The 20,013-nt window shown below is 50.2% G+C and overlaps 1 protein-coding gene across 1 annotated transcript in view; it reads right to left on the reverse strand.

Annotated features, from left to right (window-relative positions):
- The window catches only part of LOC119099208 (Kv channel-interacting protein 4), a 51,837-nt gene extending 33,461 nt beyond the window's left edge, over window positions 1-18,376 (reverse strand). Inside the window, exons 1-3 of the mRNA XM_037222320.1 lie at window positions 18,296-18,376; window positions 3,152-3,343; window positions 1,901-2,039 (exon numbers count right to left, since the gene is read on the reverse strand). Coding sequence (XP_037078215.1) covers window positions 1,901-2,039; window positions 3,152-3,343; window positions 18,296-18,365 — 401 coding nt within the window. The 5' untranslated portion in view covers window positions 18,366-18,376. The remainder of the gene's footprint in view (window positions 1-1,900; window positions 2,040-3,151; window positions 3,344-18,295) is intronic.
- Between the last annotated feature and the right edge of the window lie 1,637 nt (window positions 18,377-20,013).

A 20,013-nucleotide genomic window follows, 5' to 3' on the forward strand; every position in this document is an offset into this window, starting at 1 on the left:
TACACTCCGTAATGGTGTAACGTTACACTTTGTGCTGGCGTCATATTGACCACCGGCGTTAGCAACAATTCCCAGCCCCTGTCATTATACTCCCTTGGCAACAGGAGACGCGCCCATGGGAAGCGGCTTCCAATAAGACACCACCGCACAGCCCACCACGATGTGCAGATTTTCTGGCGTCTCCACGCCCCGTTGCTACCCGGGAAGATATGGTAAGGCATGGTGGGAAGATATGGTAAGCGAGGGTTTGTGTGGTAGAAACAAAACCGACATCATGGCAGATATCGAAGAACAGAGACGAGATGACTTTAGGAAGGGGATGCTTTGTCATTTTTACTCTCTGATTGGTGTCCTCTCACGACCAAACGCTCTGATTAGGCCTTGATGGCATAGATATTCCCGACATAACACACACACCAGGAAGAAAGATGTCATGAATTGGTGGTCTGCACATTGAGAGCGGACCGAATAAATGTGTGCAGCCTTCCGGAACGAAGCGGAGCGGAATGGAACGGACCGCAACGAAACCGACCGGACCGGACCAGGGAACGGAAGTAACGGAACGGACCAAACCGGGCCGGGGAGCGGAACGGAACGGAACGGACCAAACCGGACCGGACCGGACCGGACCGGACCGGACCGGACGGAACAGAACAGAAGGGAACGGAACGAAACGGAATGGGATGGGACGGCTCGGACTAGACCAGACCAGACCAGACCAGACCGACCGGACCAGATCAGATCAGATCAGATCAGATCAGATCAGATCAGATCAGATCAGATCAGATCAGATCGGAACGTAACGGAACGGAAGGAACAAACTAGATCAGATCGGACCGGACCAGGCCGGACCGGAAACGCAACGCAACGCGAACGATTTCCACGTCTTCTCGACGCACCCTTTGCCATGCAATAGTATCTCTAAGCGGGAAGGGATGAGGGAGGACGCGGGAAACGGGCGTCCAATACCGCCCCCGATGCTGTCATCGGATTGTCATCAGAGGACCTATCTTTCAGCCTGGTCGCGGCAGCATGTGGGCTAATGCCCGCTGCTGCCGCCCGCTGCTGCCGCCCGCTGCTGCCGCCCGCTGACAACGCCCGCTGATCTTTTCAGCGGGCACCAACCTCGCTTTCCAGACATGTTTGCCTACCGCGGAAAAGCTTGAGCAATACACTTGAGGGTAGGACGGATCTGAAAGATGGCTTGCAGGTGGCTTAAAAGTTCCACTCGATAACTTCCAAATGTATTTTCTTTAACATGCCGGAAAAACAATGACTCTTCTCTAAGGACCGTGAAGTGTATTTCATTAAAAAAAAGAAAGCGCGCTGTTTCCCAGGCGTGGAAAATGAAGGTGTCATGCAAACCTTAACCTACATAATCTCAGACATGTGCATGTTCCGTGCCGGCTGAGCTATCAAATGCTTCCATATTGTTCATGTATGACTGCTTCCTCAAACTGCTCGTCTCGTGACGTGGCTGACTGTTATCGGCCGTCTGCCTCGCAGCGTGCATTTATTCATTCGCCTCACTGGATATAACAACGCACTCCGCTGCTTTTTGTACGCGCCTAGCCTTGTCGCATCTGACCTGCCAAGTGTCTATGTCTCGGTTCGCTCACAACCCCACCCCACCCCGTCGCCTGCCGCTCTTGAGGGATCGGCCGGCGGGCCGCTCCCCTCAGTCCCAATGTGTACTTTCCCTCCCCGACCTCCGATGAGAAGGTCCCCCTACTGAATCACTGCTTGTTCCGCTAGGTCGTCTGACGACCACGAGATGAGGTCGCATTCCACCCTCCCAATGTGCATCCCCCCTCAGACACGCGCTATATCGCCGTGTGTCCGCGTGCTGACCTGCCCCGGCCTAACCGCTGCGGCACAGACTTGCAGGGCGGCCCCTCACCTGAAGGTCCAGGCCAGCCGGTCCTCCGTGCTGCCCTTGATGAGTGTGGACAGGCCGTAGATGAAGTCATCAAAGGAGATGCTCCCTGACTGGTTCTTGTCCAGCACGTTGAACAGCAGGTGCGCGTACTGGTTCGAGTCTGAGACAGAGGGATAACCGCGGGGTTAATGACGAGCGCTGGGCCAACAACTACTGCAAGCGATCGGAGCTTGCGAGCCTGCAGAGTGGTGCAACAATGTTAACTAGGAACAATAAACTATAACAATGGATTTATCGTCTACGGCCAGCATGCTATGTTGTTATTGTTTCAAAAATAGATGAACAAATGCAAAAAGGCAGAGCACACGAAAATTACTTAGATAGGAATTTAGAGGATTGTAAATTTATTAGAGAGAGATCGTACGACTTATTAGTATAAGCCTGCTATATGAGCCGTATGGAACCGTTGAACACTTCTGAATGGCAGGATTGAACAGATCCGCAGTATTCTTCCGGTCTCAAAATTGGTATTAGAAAACAAATGATCTCTCAAGAAAAGGCTCACAAGAATATTCTGTCTCTGTGATTGCTCCGGCCCTCAGCCCATTTCGCTCATAAGAATCTACGACCTATGTAAAACGCATCATGCATCAAATAAGAGCCCCATTTCGTTGGGTTAGGATTCGTGAAATATGTTCACTGCAATGTAAAATGATACGAGAACAGAGCGCTGTCAGCGGCATATGGCTGGGTGACCCCGCTGACTCCGTCATATGTCTGGAAAGCAGACATGTGAAGACAGAATGTCTGAAATGCCGAGGACCATGTGGCTGGGGCGCAATACATTTGGACTGTCACACCACCAACGAGAAGATGCATCGGATGGTGCGATATTAAAGCATACTGCCGGGCTGTGGGGGCTTCTAGGATTGCCTCGACTGTTCGACCTCAGATGCATCTAACTTGTCAAAAGTCTTCCGGACTGCTCTTGTCAATGGTGCAGGGCACGGCCAAAAATATCAGAATCATTCGATTGAATACCCTGGTTAAAACAAAGGCCTGGCAAAGCTGAAAGTCGCCATTAGACATTTTTACCAGCACATCATGCATTCCCTGAAGCAAATCGCTTCTCACTCAACGCTGAGCATTCACCCCAACATGTCCTCCTACTCTACTTCAAAGCCCACCGCCAAGTCCAGTCTACTCCGGCGGCCCAGCCCCGCCCTGCCCTGCCCCCCCCCCCCCCGCCCCACCGAGCTGCCGAGCCGTCACCTCCAAACGGGAAGAACTTGGCGTAGATCTCGCGGAAGCCGTCCTCGTCGATGTTGCCGCTCGGACACTCCTGCTTGAAGCCGCGATAGAAGAACTGGATCTCGCGGCGCGTGAACTTGGTCGACAGCGCCAGCGCCTGCAGGTCGCCGGGTCGGTAGCGAGAGGACGTGTCCTCCGGGTCAGTGGCCGCGCCTGCGGCAACCCGATCCGACACGTCAGGCTGCGGCTGGCCGCCGGCCACCGATGGCTGTCAGGAGCGGCGAAAACACGCCCGGGGCGAGCATTACTGGGAGCAGAGGGGACGTCGCTGAGAATTGTGAGAGGCCGGCCTGTATCGCTGGGTGGCCTGCACCGGTGAGCAGCCTGTACCAGTGGGCGGCCTGTACCGGTGGGCGGCCTGTGCTGGTGGGCGGCCTGTGCTGGTGGGCGGCCTGTACCGGTGAGCGGCCTGTACCGGTGGGCGGCCAATACCCGTGGGTGGTCTGTACCGGTGGGCGGCCTGCACCAGTGGGCGGCCTGTACCAGTGGGCGGCGTCGGTAGGTGGCCTGCACCCGTGAATGGTCTGCACCCGTGGGCGGCCTCGGTGAGCGGCCTGTACCGGTGGGCGGCATGTACCTGTGAGTGGTCCGTACGGCACGCGGCCTGTACCGGTGGACGGCCGGGCACCGGATACGCGCATGGGATGGCTGTCACACGCAGGTCGATACAGGGCGAGCGGTCGGGCCGGCCATGCTCGTCACGCTGAAGGTTAACCACATCCACCCTGTCCGCAGCCTCCTACACTGAGGCGCCGTTGAACATAAATCAAGATTAGCCGCGTGGTGACCGCTGCCGCACCGGAAACGACGCCATCTTGCGTGGGTCATCACCTCTGATCGAGTCGGCGGCGTTGAATGAACGGTCCTCCCACGGGAAAGCTGCGCGAGACAGGCAGCGACCCGCCGCCTACGGCTCCGCCGTCCCCACGCCGCCGCCTCGGATTTCATTTCGTACGTCATTTCGGTAGTAAAGTTGGATGTCACGGTCCGGGAAAAATGACAGCATGATGGTTGAGCTCTTGGGTCTTTCGTTATGCAATGGGCCGAAGGCTGACCCGCAATCAGGCGGGTACGGTCAGGATTTCAGACCCTGCATCCAAAGTGGGATGTGTTCGGAGGAGCGATGTTTTCACGTTGGTGACGTGGGCGCTTAAGTGTAAACGGTGAGGCCAGCACCGACAGCCAATTATCCACCGCCGTTACTCCCCCTGTACGAGGTCTGGGGGTGGGGGGAGTGGGGTCTTTAACGATCTTCGCCGTTGTCAGAACTGCCCCACAGCGTACTGCCCCCACCCGTCGTTTCCCTCGTTATCGAGACGAGAGTCCGTTGCGCCGTTCCGGGCTGAAAGAGCAGTCAAATTTGTACCCCCGCAACTGGCGAATGGTGACGGCGGACTATCGAATGGTGAGTCTGTGTGGAGACAGAGGGAGGTGGAGAGAGAGAGAGGGGGAGAAAGAGAAGGAGCGGGAGAGAGAGGGAAGAGAGAGAGAGAGAGAGAGAGAGAGGAGAGAGAGAGAGAGAGAGAGAGAGAGAGAGAGAGAGAGAGAGAGAGAGAGAGAGAGAAGAGAGAGAGAGAGAGAGAGAGAGAGAGAGAGAAGGAGGAGAGAGAGAGAGAGAGAGAGAGAGAGAGAGAGAGAAGAGAGAGAGAGAGAGAGAGAGAGAGGAGAGAGAGAGAGAGAGAGAGAGAGAGAGAGAGAGAGAGAGAGAGAGAAGGAGAGAGAGAGAGAGAGAGATAGAGAGAGAGAGAGAGAGAGAGAGAGAGAAGAGAGAGAGAGAGAGAGAGAGAGAGAGAGAAGAGGAGAGAAGAGAGAGAGAGAGAGAGAGAGAGAAGAGAGAGAGAGAGAGAGAGAGAGAGGAGAAGAGAGAGAGAGAGAGAGAGAGAGAAGAGAGAGAGAGAGAGAGAGAAGAGAGAGAGAGAGAGAGAGAGAAGAGAGAGAAGAGAGAGAGAGAGAGAGAGAAGAGAGAGAGAGAGAGAGAGAGGAGAGAGAGAAGAGGAGAGAGAGAAGAGAGAGAAGAGAGAAGAGAGAGAGAAGAGAGAGAGAGAGAGAGAGAGAGAGAGAGAGAGAGAGAAGAGAGAGAGAGAGAGAGATAGAGAGAGAGAGAGAGAGAGAGAGAGGGAAGAGAGAGAGAGAGAGAGAGAGAGAGAAGAGAGAGAGAGAGAGAGAGAGAGAGAGAGAGAGAGAGAAGAGAGAAGAGAGAGAGAGAGAGAGAGAGAGAGAGAGAGAGAGAGAGGAGAGAGAGAGAGAGAGAGAGAGAGAGAGAGAGAGAGGAGAGAGAGAGAGAGAGAGAGAGAAGAGAGAGAGAGAGAGAGAGAGAGAGAGGTAAGAGCCGGAAGGTCGGCCGATGGCGCCGCCGGAAGCGGGAGCCGAATCGCCAACTGTGGCGGTTCCCATTTTCTGGCGCCAGCTGATCGCGCGGTATGGAAATTTCAGGGAGATTTCGCCCGGAAACCAGCTCGAATAGAATGCCGTTCATTATGGAGGATAACCTCATTTCATCTGAGGATTTGCCTGAGCTCTCGCAGTGCGTCGGCGTCGGCGTGAGATGTAAATGACGCCGTTGCTACCCGGCGGCGATAGGACGTCAGGGTGTGAGCTGAAGCACGGGACGGCCGGCGCGCACGCCTGTAACTGTGGATTACTGGGAACATATATGCGGATTGGGGATTGCATCCGGTAATTGAGGAGTCCGAGCGAGTAGATCTAGCTTATCCGCAGATGTATCTGCGAATGCGTCTATGAAACAGACGCATCCGCAATACTTGATTCGCGACCTCGCGGCTTGACTCAAATATTCCTGATATATTGTCCGCGATTTTAAGGTTAGCAAGCAGACCTTTTGACTGAAGTCAGGATCAAGCCCAATGAAAATCCTGTCGTCATTGGATGCCATACCACTGTCGGTCATAAGCAAGCCAAGCCTAAATATCCCATCAAATTAATTTTGTCCAAGCATAATCAAACGCAAGTGAGCGTAGTGCCTATTAATACATAAATATCTAACATCATAAAAGTTATCGGCAGTTGTCTAAGCTGGAGACCTGTATTGCCTATTGAACAGCATAGGCTACATTACAGCGCTCACGCAGGTTCCTTTGTAATATGTGGAATGGCTGTTCAGGCGTAATATGCCACTAAGAGATTTTGAAATCCGTTTTCGAAGAACGTATTTCAAGTGTTGCTAGAATTTGCCACACTACGCAATCCAGATATGCATCAGCTTCTGCCAGGAAAATTACAGCTTTCGGATATGACTAAGTTTAAAAGCACCATAGTTAATGGCTGGGACGAGAAAGGGTTTAGATTCTTAGCAGATCTGATTATCCCTTTATGTGGGCAGCCGTACTCAAGACAAGAGATAAGGGAGATTTACAACATGTCATTGACATTCTTGTGTTGCGAATCTCTCGTTAGAAGCCTCCTGCAAATCATCAAGAACCTTAACCGTAGGGGATCAATATTAAACCCAAAATGCCTTACCAGATAAGGCTGGCAAGTCAAGATATATGATCTTTAAACGCTTGCAAACGATTCATACGCTTGCTGGTTTCAAAACAGTCCTCGGCGAGACGCAATTAAGAAAACAAATGGTCACTAGACGTATGCTTTGTGCGGACAGGTCGTATGTACAACATTTCTAGAGTGGCAAAAAACACTTGATTCAATCCTTTTATTTCGCATGGTCAGCAAAAAAATTGCAACAAATTTTTCCGGCACAGATTCCGTCATGCAAAGACAATTTACTGTGCATTTTGATCGCAGTTCGTTGAAACATTAGCACGCACCCGGTCACCCGGGTGCGTGCTTCGCTCACAACGCCCTAACACCCTTCGCTCGGGTCGAGGGGCAATTCAACCCCCTGAGATCTCAGGTACTAAGAGAGCTAGAAATAAAAAATTCACAGGGTGTGTTGGCCAAGACGTGAACTTACTTAGGTCAAATTTTGAGGTTCCTAGACCGCGACCTTTGGGTTAAACAAGGTCAAACAATATCAGATTTTGGGCTGGTCTCCAAAGGGTCCCTGGAACCTAGATAACTGTTCTAAGCAAAGGCCACATGCTCACCTAAGGCCAGTGACTTTGTTTGACCTTTTTAAGGTCATAGTGACCAAAATCATACAAGATCTCTTTGAGTTTTGCATTTGGATAAGCGACAACGATTACGCCAGGTAGTATGTTCCTCAAAACAAAATGTTGACCTGGGTCATTCCAGGTCAGTGACCTATTCTGACCTTTGAGAAGTATATGGCAGGCTTATAATGCGGTTCCCGTTATCAATACCTTTGAAATGAGCACCAGGAACTGCCCGATACAGCAAGCGCCAGAGTAATACAACAGGTTGGGTTTGACCTTGGTCTGACCTTCACACCTAACCTTAGATCAATAAAACTTGTTCATTCAATTGTTGTGTCGCCTAGAAAAGTATCTCAGAGATGTATGGCTTCGACTAATATTCCGTTGTTGGATCAGATTAAACTATTTTCTAGAAATTGCCTTCGCTGAAACCATGGCCTGACTTTGACCTGCCGTAGGTCAGCGACCTTACAAGGTCCGCTATTCAATTGTCTACAGCTATGCAAAATCTGGCGCTGCTATGCCGCGCTGTTCGGATAAAAACTCTTCGGGGGTCAATTTGACCCTCAACCGAGCGAGCGTTGACGCATTCAAATTGGGGCTGTTTAAGAATACAAGACTTCCTCAGAAGCGTTTTCACCAAAATGTCCGAAGAATTTGACGCATTACTTTTACTTTCACCTTATTACCATTATCTTCGCAAAAGATAATGAACATTCTCCAGCTCACAAACCACAAGAAGCATTTCAATTTTAAATAAAATGTAAGCCATGCTGACAATTTACGAGGCACATATGAGGGAACACTACCACAAATAGGGCATTTCCCAAGCCTGCTGAAACTTGAAGCACAAAAAGAGCGATGCTTTACAGGATGACGTAAAAAAACGAACAGATGTTCCAACAAGTGGGGTAGAGTAGGGCTTATACTGTGAGTCATGCCCGAAACTTCACAACCATAAAATTATGTGCCAGAGCGTGCGCATGCACTGCGCAATACACAGCCCAAGCAGATATGTACGCACTCTCACACATACACATGCTTCCAGGCCATGAACACGCCGAACACACACCGCCGAACAGCATGTGCACATTCACGTGTTTCCTGCACGCATCATTCGCAGTAAATATCGTGTGGTGTGTGTTCGTGATAGGGGGGGGGGACGATGTCGCACACGTCCAGAAACGAGCGCGTGATAATGAGACATTGTGGGGCGAATAAGGCCGTGATGCAGGCATTAAGTTATGCGTGGGCAAGTGTGTGAAGTGATGTGCTTGTATATATGATGGATCGCGATGATGTAACAGGTGTGACTGGATATGGTTGCCAACAATTTTGCACGAACGTTCATTGTACGCAGCATCCTCGTGTGATGATTTTAATTGTGTGTGATGTGATTTCTGAATAAATTGAAAAGTCCCGAAAAAGCTATGGCAAAATGCGAACGCGATACCATATATGATGCGTGCCGTTGACGATTTTTCGGATGATCACATTCGGGCAGGTGTTCATGCTCTCGTTACATGATATACGCGATACGGAAGCTAAGACCGCTGAGGTTGGCCACCCGTTTTATATTTTGAGTTTTGAAATCATGAAACGGTTTGATGGCTGGGGGGTGGGGTCTTCCAAGCTGCCGTCCAAAGGTAAAATCCCATATGTTCCTTTACAGCCATTTTGCGTTTTTTATGTTATCTGATTCGTGTTTTCATGCTGCATTCGGATATTTAAACCAATAGTTGAAATTTTCACAAGCTTTTATCTAAAAGAATGGTCTAAAAGTTTGTGAAAATTTCAACCGAAGTCAGCATGAGTGGACGAATCAAATGACATAAAAAACGCAAAATGGCCAAAAAAATAACCGCACAACAAAAAATAACAGAGTAAGTCCGCAGTGATAAACCTCCTTTGTGCGTTGCGGAGGGGTCCGAGACTGGAGGTGGCAAGTCAGGCGGCGCGAGAGGGGAGAGAGGCTGTTGTATATCCAATGGTTGTGGTGTCTTGCTGGAGCTGGCAATCTCCGTGTGAGCTTAGGCTGTTAAAATACCGCTCTTTTTAAGAAATCACCAGACATCCAGCACCCTATATATATATATATATATATATATATATATATATATATATATATATGTGTGTGTGTGTGTGTGTGTGTGTGTGTGTGTGTGTGGTGTGTGTGTGGTGTGTGTGTGTGGTGTGTGTGTGTGTGTGTGTGTGTGTGTGTGTGTGTGTGTGTGTGTTGTGTGTGTGTGTGTGTGTGTGTGTGTGTGTGTGTGTGTGTGTGTGTGTGTGTGTGTGTGTGTGTGTGTGTGTGTGTGTGTGTGTGTGTGTGTGTGTGTGTGTGTGTGTGTGTGTGTGTGTGTGTGTGTGTGTGTGTGTGTGTGTGGTGTGTGTGTGTGTGTGTGTGTGTGTGTGTGTGTGTGTGTGTGTGTGTGTGTGTGTGTGTGTGTGTGTGTGTGTGTGTGTGTGTGTGTGTGTGTGTGTGTGTGTGTGTGTGTGTGTGTGTGTATACATAGATAACGAGATCTTCCCCAATCTTCAGATCTCTCCCCGGTCTGGGCGTACTTGACTTGCGTGAAAATTTGGATCAGTCGTAACCACGAAGCGACTTATTTCTAGTGAAGTTTTGAAAAGAACAGGAATTCAAGCCCACCTTAAGGAGAAAGGTGCGCGAAAATTGACAGTAGTTTCGAAAGTTAAGTGATACGACCAATGCCAAAAATATTAATTACGTCGATTCCTCCTATATGTTGGTAAGCAAGGGCTCAGAGGCATGTGAATTATTCATTGAACTGTTACAACGGTCCTCCAGAAACCGAGACTCCTGTGCCGTCGCCGTCTGTCCTTGGTTGTGCCTGATGCCCGCAGACACCGCGGTCCAGTTTTACATCATGTTCCGGTGTGGCACTGCGGTTCGGCGTGGTACCACGGACCAGTGTGGCACCATGCTCCAGTGTGACGCCATGGCTCGGCGTGGCGCCACTGTCGTACTTGGCACGGCTCCGCCAAGGCACGCTGGGCGGCACGACGAGGGCAGGCAGCGTGAGCGCCCATCGATCTTGTGCCCGATCTGACCCCACAGGTGTGGCCATCACTTGTGCCGGCCGGGGGGCACCGTCCGGAGCTGTTAGCACACAGTGAAGCCCCGGGGCCTCCAGCAGCTGCGCTGCGCTCCCCCAGGTACAAAAGGCTCAGTGTTTGTGTGAGGCCAGTGATCATAGCAGTTTCATGCACACACACACACACAAACGAACCCACCAGGATATCAGTGCCCACAACGATATATTGATATTGATCCACCTTGATGATAATTGCGTGGATCTGTGCGCTCCACGCTCTTAAGGCCACAGCCGTCCGACGCAACTTCTCTTTCTTCCCACCCTCCCGTCTTGAGTATGTCTCCCGCGTGCGCCGTGATCGCGGATGATTCGGCGAGCTAATCCGTCGGTGAGGCGGAGCGTCATCTATCTTACCATTGCGCCCCTCCCTCTCCCATCCGACAATCGTGAGATTAACAATACATCTCCTTAAGCGATCTCAGTCGGACGCGCGCCACAAGATCCATGTTTTTTTTTCTGTGTGATACTGCTCGAGGCTCTTGCGGGGACAGCGTGATAGACTATCTTATTAATTGTCTTGTCCAGTGCACACACGAGTGCTTTAGAATATTTTAGCATTTCAAAAATTCTCCGAAATATTTTGTGATGCAAATCAATCCCGCCAACTGTTCTTTGAACCCATACAGACATGCTGCAAACAGCCTCTCAAACAAACACGGATGAAAATTTGCAGATACTGGAAATTGCGTTCCTAGCCACTGGCAATACCATACCTACCACAAGAACTACCTGTGAAGCCAGTTTCGTTTCGTTTCGTATATTTCTGCTGGTTGCAAAAGCGTTTCGGTTCTTTCAGGTCTGCGCTGTTGGTGCATCTAGGTTGCAAATGTAGAGCAAATGTGTAGTTCCAAAATTACTTGTAGAGTTAGGTCCGTGTTCGACCAGCGTAAAGGATTCGCAACGTTGACATGCACCCAGATGGTTCCATGGATGTACCCCGATGTGCCACAATTTGTCTCGTCCTACGGGGGAAATTGGGGTATTCATTTACCACTCATGTTTTCCTTTTCGGCGTCTTTTTTACACAAGAGCTTTGTGAGAGCGATGAGAAGCAGAAATTAGGAAATAAACGTTGCATGTACATGACACTGGTGTATCTGTATTTCGTTCTTTGCCGAGTATATTTCTCAGTGCGCATAATGTCTCACATTGGTAATTGCACCTGTCGGGTTGGAACGATTCAGCTGCGAGCTGGATAGGGGTTTTCAGCCCAACCAGTTGGATACGACCGAACACGCCTGTGCATAATTTCCAGCCCTAGTCAGAACAAACGCTCCACTTTAAGTGCAGAAGGGCTCAGGGCTCAGAAGGGCACGTGAGTAACAATGGTCGCTATCGTGAGGCAAGGGGGAAGTCGCTAGATTTATTATGGCCCATCATGGAGAACGTCACACGCAAGCGAGTAAAGATAATGAACTCGTCTTTGCCGCCTCGCTACTTCTAAAAACAGCGCGTGCGTGCCGAGATGAATGTGGTTGGTAAGAAGTAGGATGGAAATGTGATATGGCACGAGTTGGAAAAGGCGCTTAGACGTGCGTTCAACCACACTGTTTTTAACTTGAAGTGCTTGTAAGAAATGACAAGGGATCACGTTCTACTCTGACGGCAACTGACCAGGATGTCGCATGGAGAAGTAGACAGCTCGGAGGGTCAACTGACATTTCTGCGATAAGCTTCGTTCAGTACTGGGAAGTCATTACCACTCGCATAGCGCATACTTGCCAACGACCACCAAGAAGACATTCAAGAATGTTACACATGATGATTGACCCTCGCCATGATAGGGGATGGGGGTCGATGCAGCCCCATATGCTTTTTTTAGAATACCTCTTCGGCATATTGTGCGGTCGCGCCCAAATTTGCAGTTGCTTATGTGGCATTCATTGCACGTGTAGCAGCAGCGGTCTTTTTGAAGAGCACTGCACAGCGATCTACGGCCGACAACGGACGATGCAGCGGAACGCGCGCACTGGGCCGACATCATTACATTAACGGAGCGGTTTATCATAGAGCTATGCTTAAAATACATCATGTGCACACCATTATACTCAGAATAAAACAGGGGGCACGACTGCATACATGTTGTGTCGTTACAAGGCACGGTCTTGAATGTATGAGAACGTAAAGCTGAAAAGGGAGATATTCGGACAAATTTGACCTTTGACCTTGCTTAATGGAATCAATTATTGAACTCGCAGCATAAAACTTGTTGCTGATCGCAAAATCTCATTGAGACCAGCCTTCTGGTGCTTCTTCTAAGCTCCATTTTTAATAGGTTAGAAATGCCAGGAGGTCACCTTGACACCGCTATCACCCCGCACTATAAAAAACGGCGAATCGGGCGAGGGTTAAGCAGGTTATCCGAGAGCTAAATACTGGATTCCGCATCCGACTTGTCATGCCGTATTGAGCTGTGAACTAACCCACGCACCGAAAAAAGACATGACAGCCCTCAACTAGACGTACCTGCATTCTGTACACCCTGTATGCTGTCATTAACGGTGAATATCTTACAGTCAGTGGACCTGGAAACCTTTTTTATTACACATGTACCAAGTACAGAGTTGCTGCATCCCTTGACTGAAATACAATTTTTCGTCCGCTGTAAGCTCGCTTCTGCAGCATTCGTTCTTGATGCTTTGGTTTCGGCGTCGGCTCGCCACACTCCCACACCATACTTGCGAACAGGCCGCTTTCACACAACAATAATGACCTTAATTCGTCTTTCTTTAAGATACAGTTTACAGACAAATCGCAACGATCAGAGTATGTAAGATGAGGAGAGATGTACCAAATAGAGATCATTTGCATGCACGATAACGACTTGTCAGACTTCCGTGGCTAAAAAACACGTAGGCCTAACGCCTTTGAGCAGGACTTAATCTTTATGCGCAGGCAGCAGTCAGACGAATGCAAAACGACAGAGCAACTTGTTCGTTCCAGAACCACGACGGCTATTTCCACGGCGCCCCAAATATTCGCCAGCAGTCGCCCCGTCATGACGCGCGGACACACTAACGACAACGAGCCCGCCGAGGCCACGCGCTCCCACGCGCCCCCGTCGCCGCTTCTCAGCATGGGTTAATTATTAGCGATCCCTGCCGTGTCCGTCAGTAATTACCCCTGAGGGCCGGCAGCGCGGCCATCACCAGGTCAGCGTCCTCACTCGCTGGCAGGGCACTTCCCGGTCCGGAAGCTGGTGCAGTTTCATGAACCGCTGAAGAGAGCGTGCGGAGACGCTCCGGTCAAACACTTGGCGCGCTAAGTTTGGCGCGGGACGGAGTAGCGCGCCGTTTATTGCCTCGCTTATTGGACGCCCGGCAAAACTTGTCCGCGAGCAGTCTGTTTGCCGGGTGCTAGAGAGGCGGAAGGATGTGGGCGCGATTTCAAGTTGGAAAGAAAACACTTGATTGGCAGTGTGATATATCTCAACCCGGCGGATGTGTGAATTGGGACGGCATTTTGCCAACTTCTAGAGTCGCCGCGCTTGAGTACGCCCAGACGTTTTCATTGCAGGCAAAGAAGCAGGCAACTGGTAGAAATGCAAACCGATGCGCCTGTGGTTCGCATACGGCTCGGATGGGACGACACAAGTTTGTTTTGTGTAGAACACGCAGAATAGGCGGCTTAGTTTGCTTCCTGACGGTTTTGCACGGACGCGGCATATGGAGGTAATGTGCTTTCATCTGGACACGGCTCGTTGATAGTGGAGAAAGCTTACATTAAGTCGTCTTCACCTGTCGTCGGATTCTCGCCTTTTTTAATAAAGGGTTGCAAATCACGCCTCCCGAAACCATAAGTATGTCACGCAATCGACACAGGATGTTATAGCCATGACATCACGTTTCGTAATGAAAATAGGAAAAACGATGCTCCAAAAATATCGATGCGAGCAGCATTTTCGCAGGACTCAATAATCTTGAGCGATACAAGTATCACCCTCGCTGACGGCACACGGTCGCTAAACAACCACCTACCACGTTATACAAAACTTAGTCGATTATGGATCGACTGCTTATCCCGACGAAAAAGGCAGGCTTCTAGGACGCTGAGTTGTCTTCGTCCAGCACATGATCGTCTTAGTGAGGCCCTGGGGCATGATTCGGCGTTTATGGATAACCAACACGTCACGCTCAGGAGAGCCGTTTCTTTTGTGCATGGTGCATCTTCTGAGTAAAGCAGTCATGACGAGATTGGTACACTATTTTGCGATTTCGCGATTATTTCGCGAAGCAGGCGTCCTAAGCTGAGGCAGGTGAACCGGTACAATGCATTGATCCGCTTTGGTTTTTCTCTGCCGCTCTCAGGTCATTATCCATCATTAGATGGGATGATTTCGTGGCGCTTTACTTGTAGCGTATTCACTGACGAAACGATCGGTTTTCCTTTGTAAATGGACGTTAACAAATTCTGAGCGTGTCTTTCCGCCCATCGGTATGAGGGCTGAGGAGTGCAATACAGCTGATGGTACATTGTAAGACCAAAGGTATCACACCGTGCATGGATGCCGTAAAGGTCCAGTACTGTTAGATACATTTGGCTCCCTCAGCAGAGTAAGAAAGCTCTAAATACATGCATGAATAAAATCGTAGATAAATGCCTTGCGTGCCTAAATCGTTCAATACCCGCCTTACTGTACATAATAAGTGTTGTTTAGCCACATTTTTTCGTCAGAAAATGTCACCACGGGACGACTGAATGCCCGATGTACATCACGTGGTGCTCAACATCTTTTGTCCCCGGAAAATGTCTTCATTCCTGGTCAGTGATCTTTGGTGCCAGAGTTCTTTCCGACAGCCAACGGGCGGGAACATCGCAGAGATGACACTTATGACAGGATATAGTATTAGGCTTGATCATATCTCCCCGCGTAGTCATGCTTTTCTAGTTATCGTAAAACACGGCCCATTTGTTCGCATGAATGTTCGATCACACAGTAAGTCTAGGACGACGCGCCATTTCTGTCTGCATCATTACTAGTGCGGCGGGAATAAACGCTGAACAACTATTGCGGAACCTATATAACATATCATACATTTGTCGTGTAGCATGGATTTTATTTCGCTAAGCAAATCCATTGCTGTTTTTGGTGTTGTATGTACAACCGTGCTGGAAGACATGGGTCTGCGCAAGATAATCGAGTCGGAGTAAGTCCAGTCTGAGAAAGAGCGAGTCAGAGTCCGAGTCCGGGTCCGGGCCCGAGCCCGAGCGTGAGCCCAATTCCTGACGTAACACGTCTACAGCCCAAGTACAACATTTCCGCATTCCAGTAGAAAGGGTTTGATTTCCAGTACTGGTGCACCGAGTCTCGAGTTTGAGTCTGGACCCACTATGTTCATGTCACTAGAATCCGATTCATGCATTGTGATTTTGGGTCCCAGTGCAAGCCCGGTGCCCAGATGTATGGTCTGAATCCCAATGCATCCAATGCTACCATGAGTTCTTCTCCGCTTAGTTTGAGTCCCCATCAAAGTTATTAGTATATAAGTTATTTTTATCTGTATGTACTCGTTGCGGATAAGGAGTCGACGTTGTATTACCGTTTCCAGTCTGAATCCGAGCTGGCATGACTCGAGTCCGATCTGAGGCTTCCAGTCTGAATCCGAGCTGGCATGACTTGAGTCCGATCTCAGTACAAGTAACCGGTAGTCTGAAAAGGGACCGGTCGTAGATACCCCATCCTACTTATACTGTAACAGTGCTGTAACAATGCGTCGAGTAACGTCCAAGGGAAGGTCAAGATTTGGCTGGAACCGACTTCGGTGCCAGCACCCCATGTACTCGATGCAGGCGGACGCTACATGATGCCCTCAAAGTTTACCCACATCGCAAGATTTCACGCTTTGCTCCAATACCACCAGTGTTTACCTAATGATGTCTGCCGGCACCGTGGTAACATGATATTATATATAGCTGTCTCGTATCAGCACAGCTGGCAAAAGGCAAAGTAATGATTCCGTGGCTTTAGAGCTATAAGCTGGCTTCATTTAACTGATATTTTACGGATAGGTTTCCAAGGTTAACGTAGTGCACTGAGTCCTGAGGCCATTTCCGTCAAAATGGTCTACAAACTTGCACGCTCTGCATTGATTGGCAGGATAGCAAAAACATCCTACGCTTTCCACGCTTACGGTCTGGCGTTCTCGCGTTTAGCATTTGCCGTACTAACCCAATAAATTAGATGCTTTTTGGCAAAGTGGTGAGCCGAATTCAGCAGCTTACCTGAATTTGCCAGCGTTAGATGCCTTTACACATGTCATGCCACTTGCTGTCTCCATATGAAAAACGCTCAAAGTTCAATTTCCAATATACAAACTCGTATCATAAGAGACATTTGCACATTCCAGCAAATCGCCACAAAATCTTTTCGCAAAACCCTACACCTGTAATGGCACGCCTCGATTGGTTGAGTTTCCAGGGCTCTGTCTGCGTTGAAATCAAGGTTCCGTTGAGATGGTTCATCTGGTGGCAATAACAACCGTTTGCACTTGCCTAGATTGGGGACAGCAATATTGATAAAGTCTGCGTGCAGCAAACAAATATTGTGATCACCCGGCATGATCGGCCGCCGCGTGGCAAGCAGAGCGTGGGTGGAGGCCACTACAGACCAGTTGGGCATGACGCTGCGACATCGGGTACTGTACAGTCATCATCGTATGTTAGCCACGCCGGGCCGACACTCAACGCCACCCACTGCATGGTTTCTCGATGTGATGATGCGCAAAGTAGAATGTGACACTTTTCAAAGGCGAACAAACGTCACTTAATACTGATGGTTTCATTTGACCTCATGTCATAATCACATGTTTTAATATTATCATAATAAACACATAAATATCAAAATGGCCTCATCTTGTAATCATATTTTTAAGTTCTGGAAAATCGTACAATGGCTTGGTCTACACGATCACCGGCAAACCTTCTGGGCTTTCCTTGGCCGACAGATGCATGGCCCCGCATCAAAGAGCTCTGCAGCTGACAAGTCCGCGCGCTGTCAAACACAGCCTCCACATCGCCCAGTCGTTCAGTGAAATCAAAGTATTTCCCAGTTCAAAGGTGTAGGATCAAACACAGCGTATAGCGAAGTGAAATGAGGTGTTTGCGCAAGCCTCGCCCAATCAATGGTTTTTGAACATGTCTGCCGCAGGGTTACGACGACGGAGTTCGTAAATAAGCTGCGTACAGTTGACACAGCGGCTCCCCCTGAGTGTCGCATATGCGTCCAGCCAGTATCGAAAATACACAGCTTCCAAGCCTGCGCCCAAAATTGAGAAATCATCGATCGGATACATTCCGTGGCCCTGGCCCTTCCGCGACCTTCAGCAAAGCTCGCCATAAACGAACGTTGCTTGCTGCCAAGAAAGCTACGACCTTTGCTCCACGCGAGGCCTCCCACCGATTGGGCTAGGACAGTGACCTTCGAACTCCTCGCTCTCGTAGATTGCATTTGGACCGCTGGGAGTCGCTGAATATTCGATAGATTCATACCTAAACTCAGGTTGGCCCTCAAGATTGGACGCATTGTGATGGTCAAATTGGATTATGCGTCACGCAGAAATTGTCCAGCAGATAAGCGATTCTGATAAAACAACTACGCCATACGTATCACCTACCAGCGTGCCATGCTTACGTTTATATGCACCAAACTACTTACAAATCCGTTACATGTAAATTTGTTAAATAAAATTTACCCTAACATTGGATGGTTACATCAACTCTACTGACGTCACTGCAAACAACTAGCAAGATGGCTTCAAGTGTTCAGTTCCATCCGTGTCAATACCAGGCGCCCAATGTCTCATGGCGTATGCAGACGCAAGAGAGCCAGCGCGTCCCGCCAGCGCGCGTCCTAAGCACAAAACCACGCGCTTCACGCGCCGCGTGCGCGCCCGACCAGACGTCACCGCCGGCCTCACCTGATTTGCCCTTGTCCTTCCAGTTGCGCACCAGCTTTCGGCCGAGGTTGATGTTGACACTGGCCAGCATGGTACCGGCCCGAGCGTCGACCACCGACTGACGGGCGGCCGTCTCGCGGCTGGCGCTGCGGGGCCGCCGCTCGCGCCGCCGCGCCCGCTGCGACGGCGCCCGCACGCTCAGCGACCGGAACAGCGGCCAGAACCTGAGGTCAGCCGGAGTCAGCGGGGTCAGGCGAGATCAAGCGGGGTCAGAAAGGGTAAGGTTCGGTCGAAAGGGTCACGTTCAGGTCAGGCAGGATCATGTGAGGGCGGCAAGGATTAGGCAGGATCAGAAGAGGTCAGGAAACGTCAGACGGGGCCGGGCAGGACCAGGTGGGGTCAAGTTGAATCAGACGGGGCTAGACTGACCAGGCTGGATCAGACGGGATCGGGCCGGACAGGCTGTACCATACGGAGTCAGGCGGCGTCAGACGAGATCAGGCGGGGTCGGACAAGGTCAGGATAAAAATGTGTCATAAGGGGGCCGGGTGTAATCGGACAGGGCCAGCGGGGTCATGTGCGACCAGGTAAGGTCAAGTGGGGTCAGGCAGGATCAGGCGGGGCTGGGTGGGGTCAAATAGTGCTGGACGGAGTTAGACGGAGTTGGACAAAACCGAGCGGGGTCAGGCAGGGTCGGGAGTTGGCGGTGTCAAACAGGATTATATGCAACCCTAAATAACAGACTGGGGCAGGAAAAGCGAACCGAAATCACGCCAGGACATCTAGGATCAGATAGGGTAACATTGGGCCAGGCATGGATGAGGTCAGGTACCGCGCCAGGCGCACTGATGTACAAAGGGGCCGTGGAGACATGGGGCCACACTGAGTCAGTAGTTCCAGGCAGGACGATGTGGGGCGAGGAAGGACGATAAGCCGCAAACTGATTAATACCAATTCAAAGAGGGTTAAATAGGCTCAGACAAACGAACCGGGCAAATTAGTGAAGCCGGATGCAATCTGGCCAGGCAAGGTGATGCCCACGATGACGATGATGCAGACGGTGATCTAGAGCGAGGTAAGAATGGGGGGGGGGGGGGAGGGGGCGGCGTAATGGCCGGGAGATTGGCACCTTGGACTCTCACATGGAGCCGCGAAAGTGGAAACAAAGTACGACAGACTATCTCCGTTAGGGCAAAATCAAAGCTTAGCATTTGTCTGTGCCTGCTAACGCTTACAGCTTGTGTGTAGCATACGTTGAAATATTGGAGTCGTGCTATATGGACAAGTTGGGCCACAAAATGCTTCCTGGCTTAGTAGCTTCAATCAGGATAATTTTAGCACGCGGCAGAACTATACTGCAAACTATACTATATCAGTGCGGATGTCACAGATCATTGGTGACCAATGCCCTTTACATCAGTACTTTTCTCAGATTTTTCAGCCAAGATTCTTTTCACATACTGAACAGCATAAAAACCGAATAACCAAGCTTATTACTAGTTGCAAGAAACGCGATTGGCCCGGGCTCCACGTGAAAAACGTGATCAGTCTGCTATGCGGCGTTTTAAAGCGTCGTGCCACTTGCGACAAATGGTTTTGACGGCTCGCCACTCGGTTGTGAGCCGGACTCAGTGCAAGACTGTAGGCCGCCGTTGGTTGCGTCCGTGCCGTGAGAGTTGTGGTCGTGCGCCCACTCGCTACCACTCTACAGCGGTGATTCGGTAAGGAGCATTCTTATT

Source organism: Pollicipes pollicipes, unplaced genomic scaffold (genome assembly GCF_011947565.3).
Source record: "Pollicipes pollicipes isolate AB1234 unplaced genomic scaffold, Ppol_2.1 Scaffold_4740;HRSCAF=5597_pilon_pilon_pilon, whole genome shotgun sequence".
NCBI classification, from domain to species: domain Eukaryota; kingdom Metazoa; phylum Arthropoda; class Thecostraca; order Pollicipedomorpha; family Pollicipedidae; genus Pollicipes; species Pollicipes pollicipes.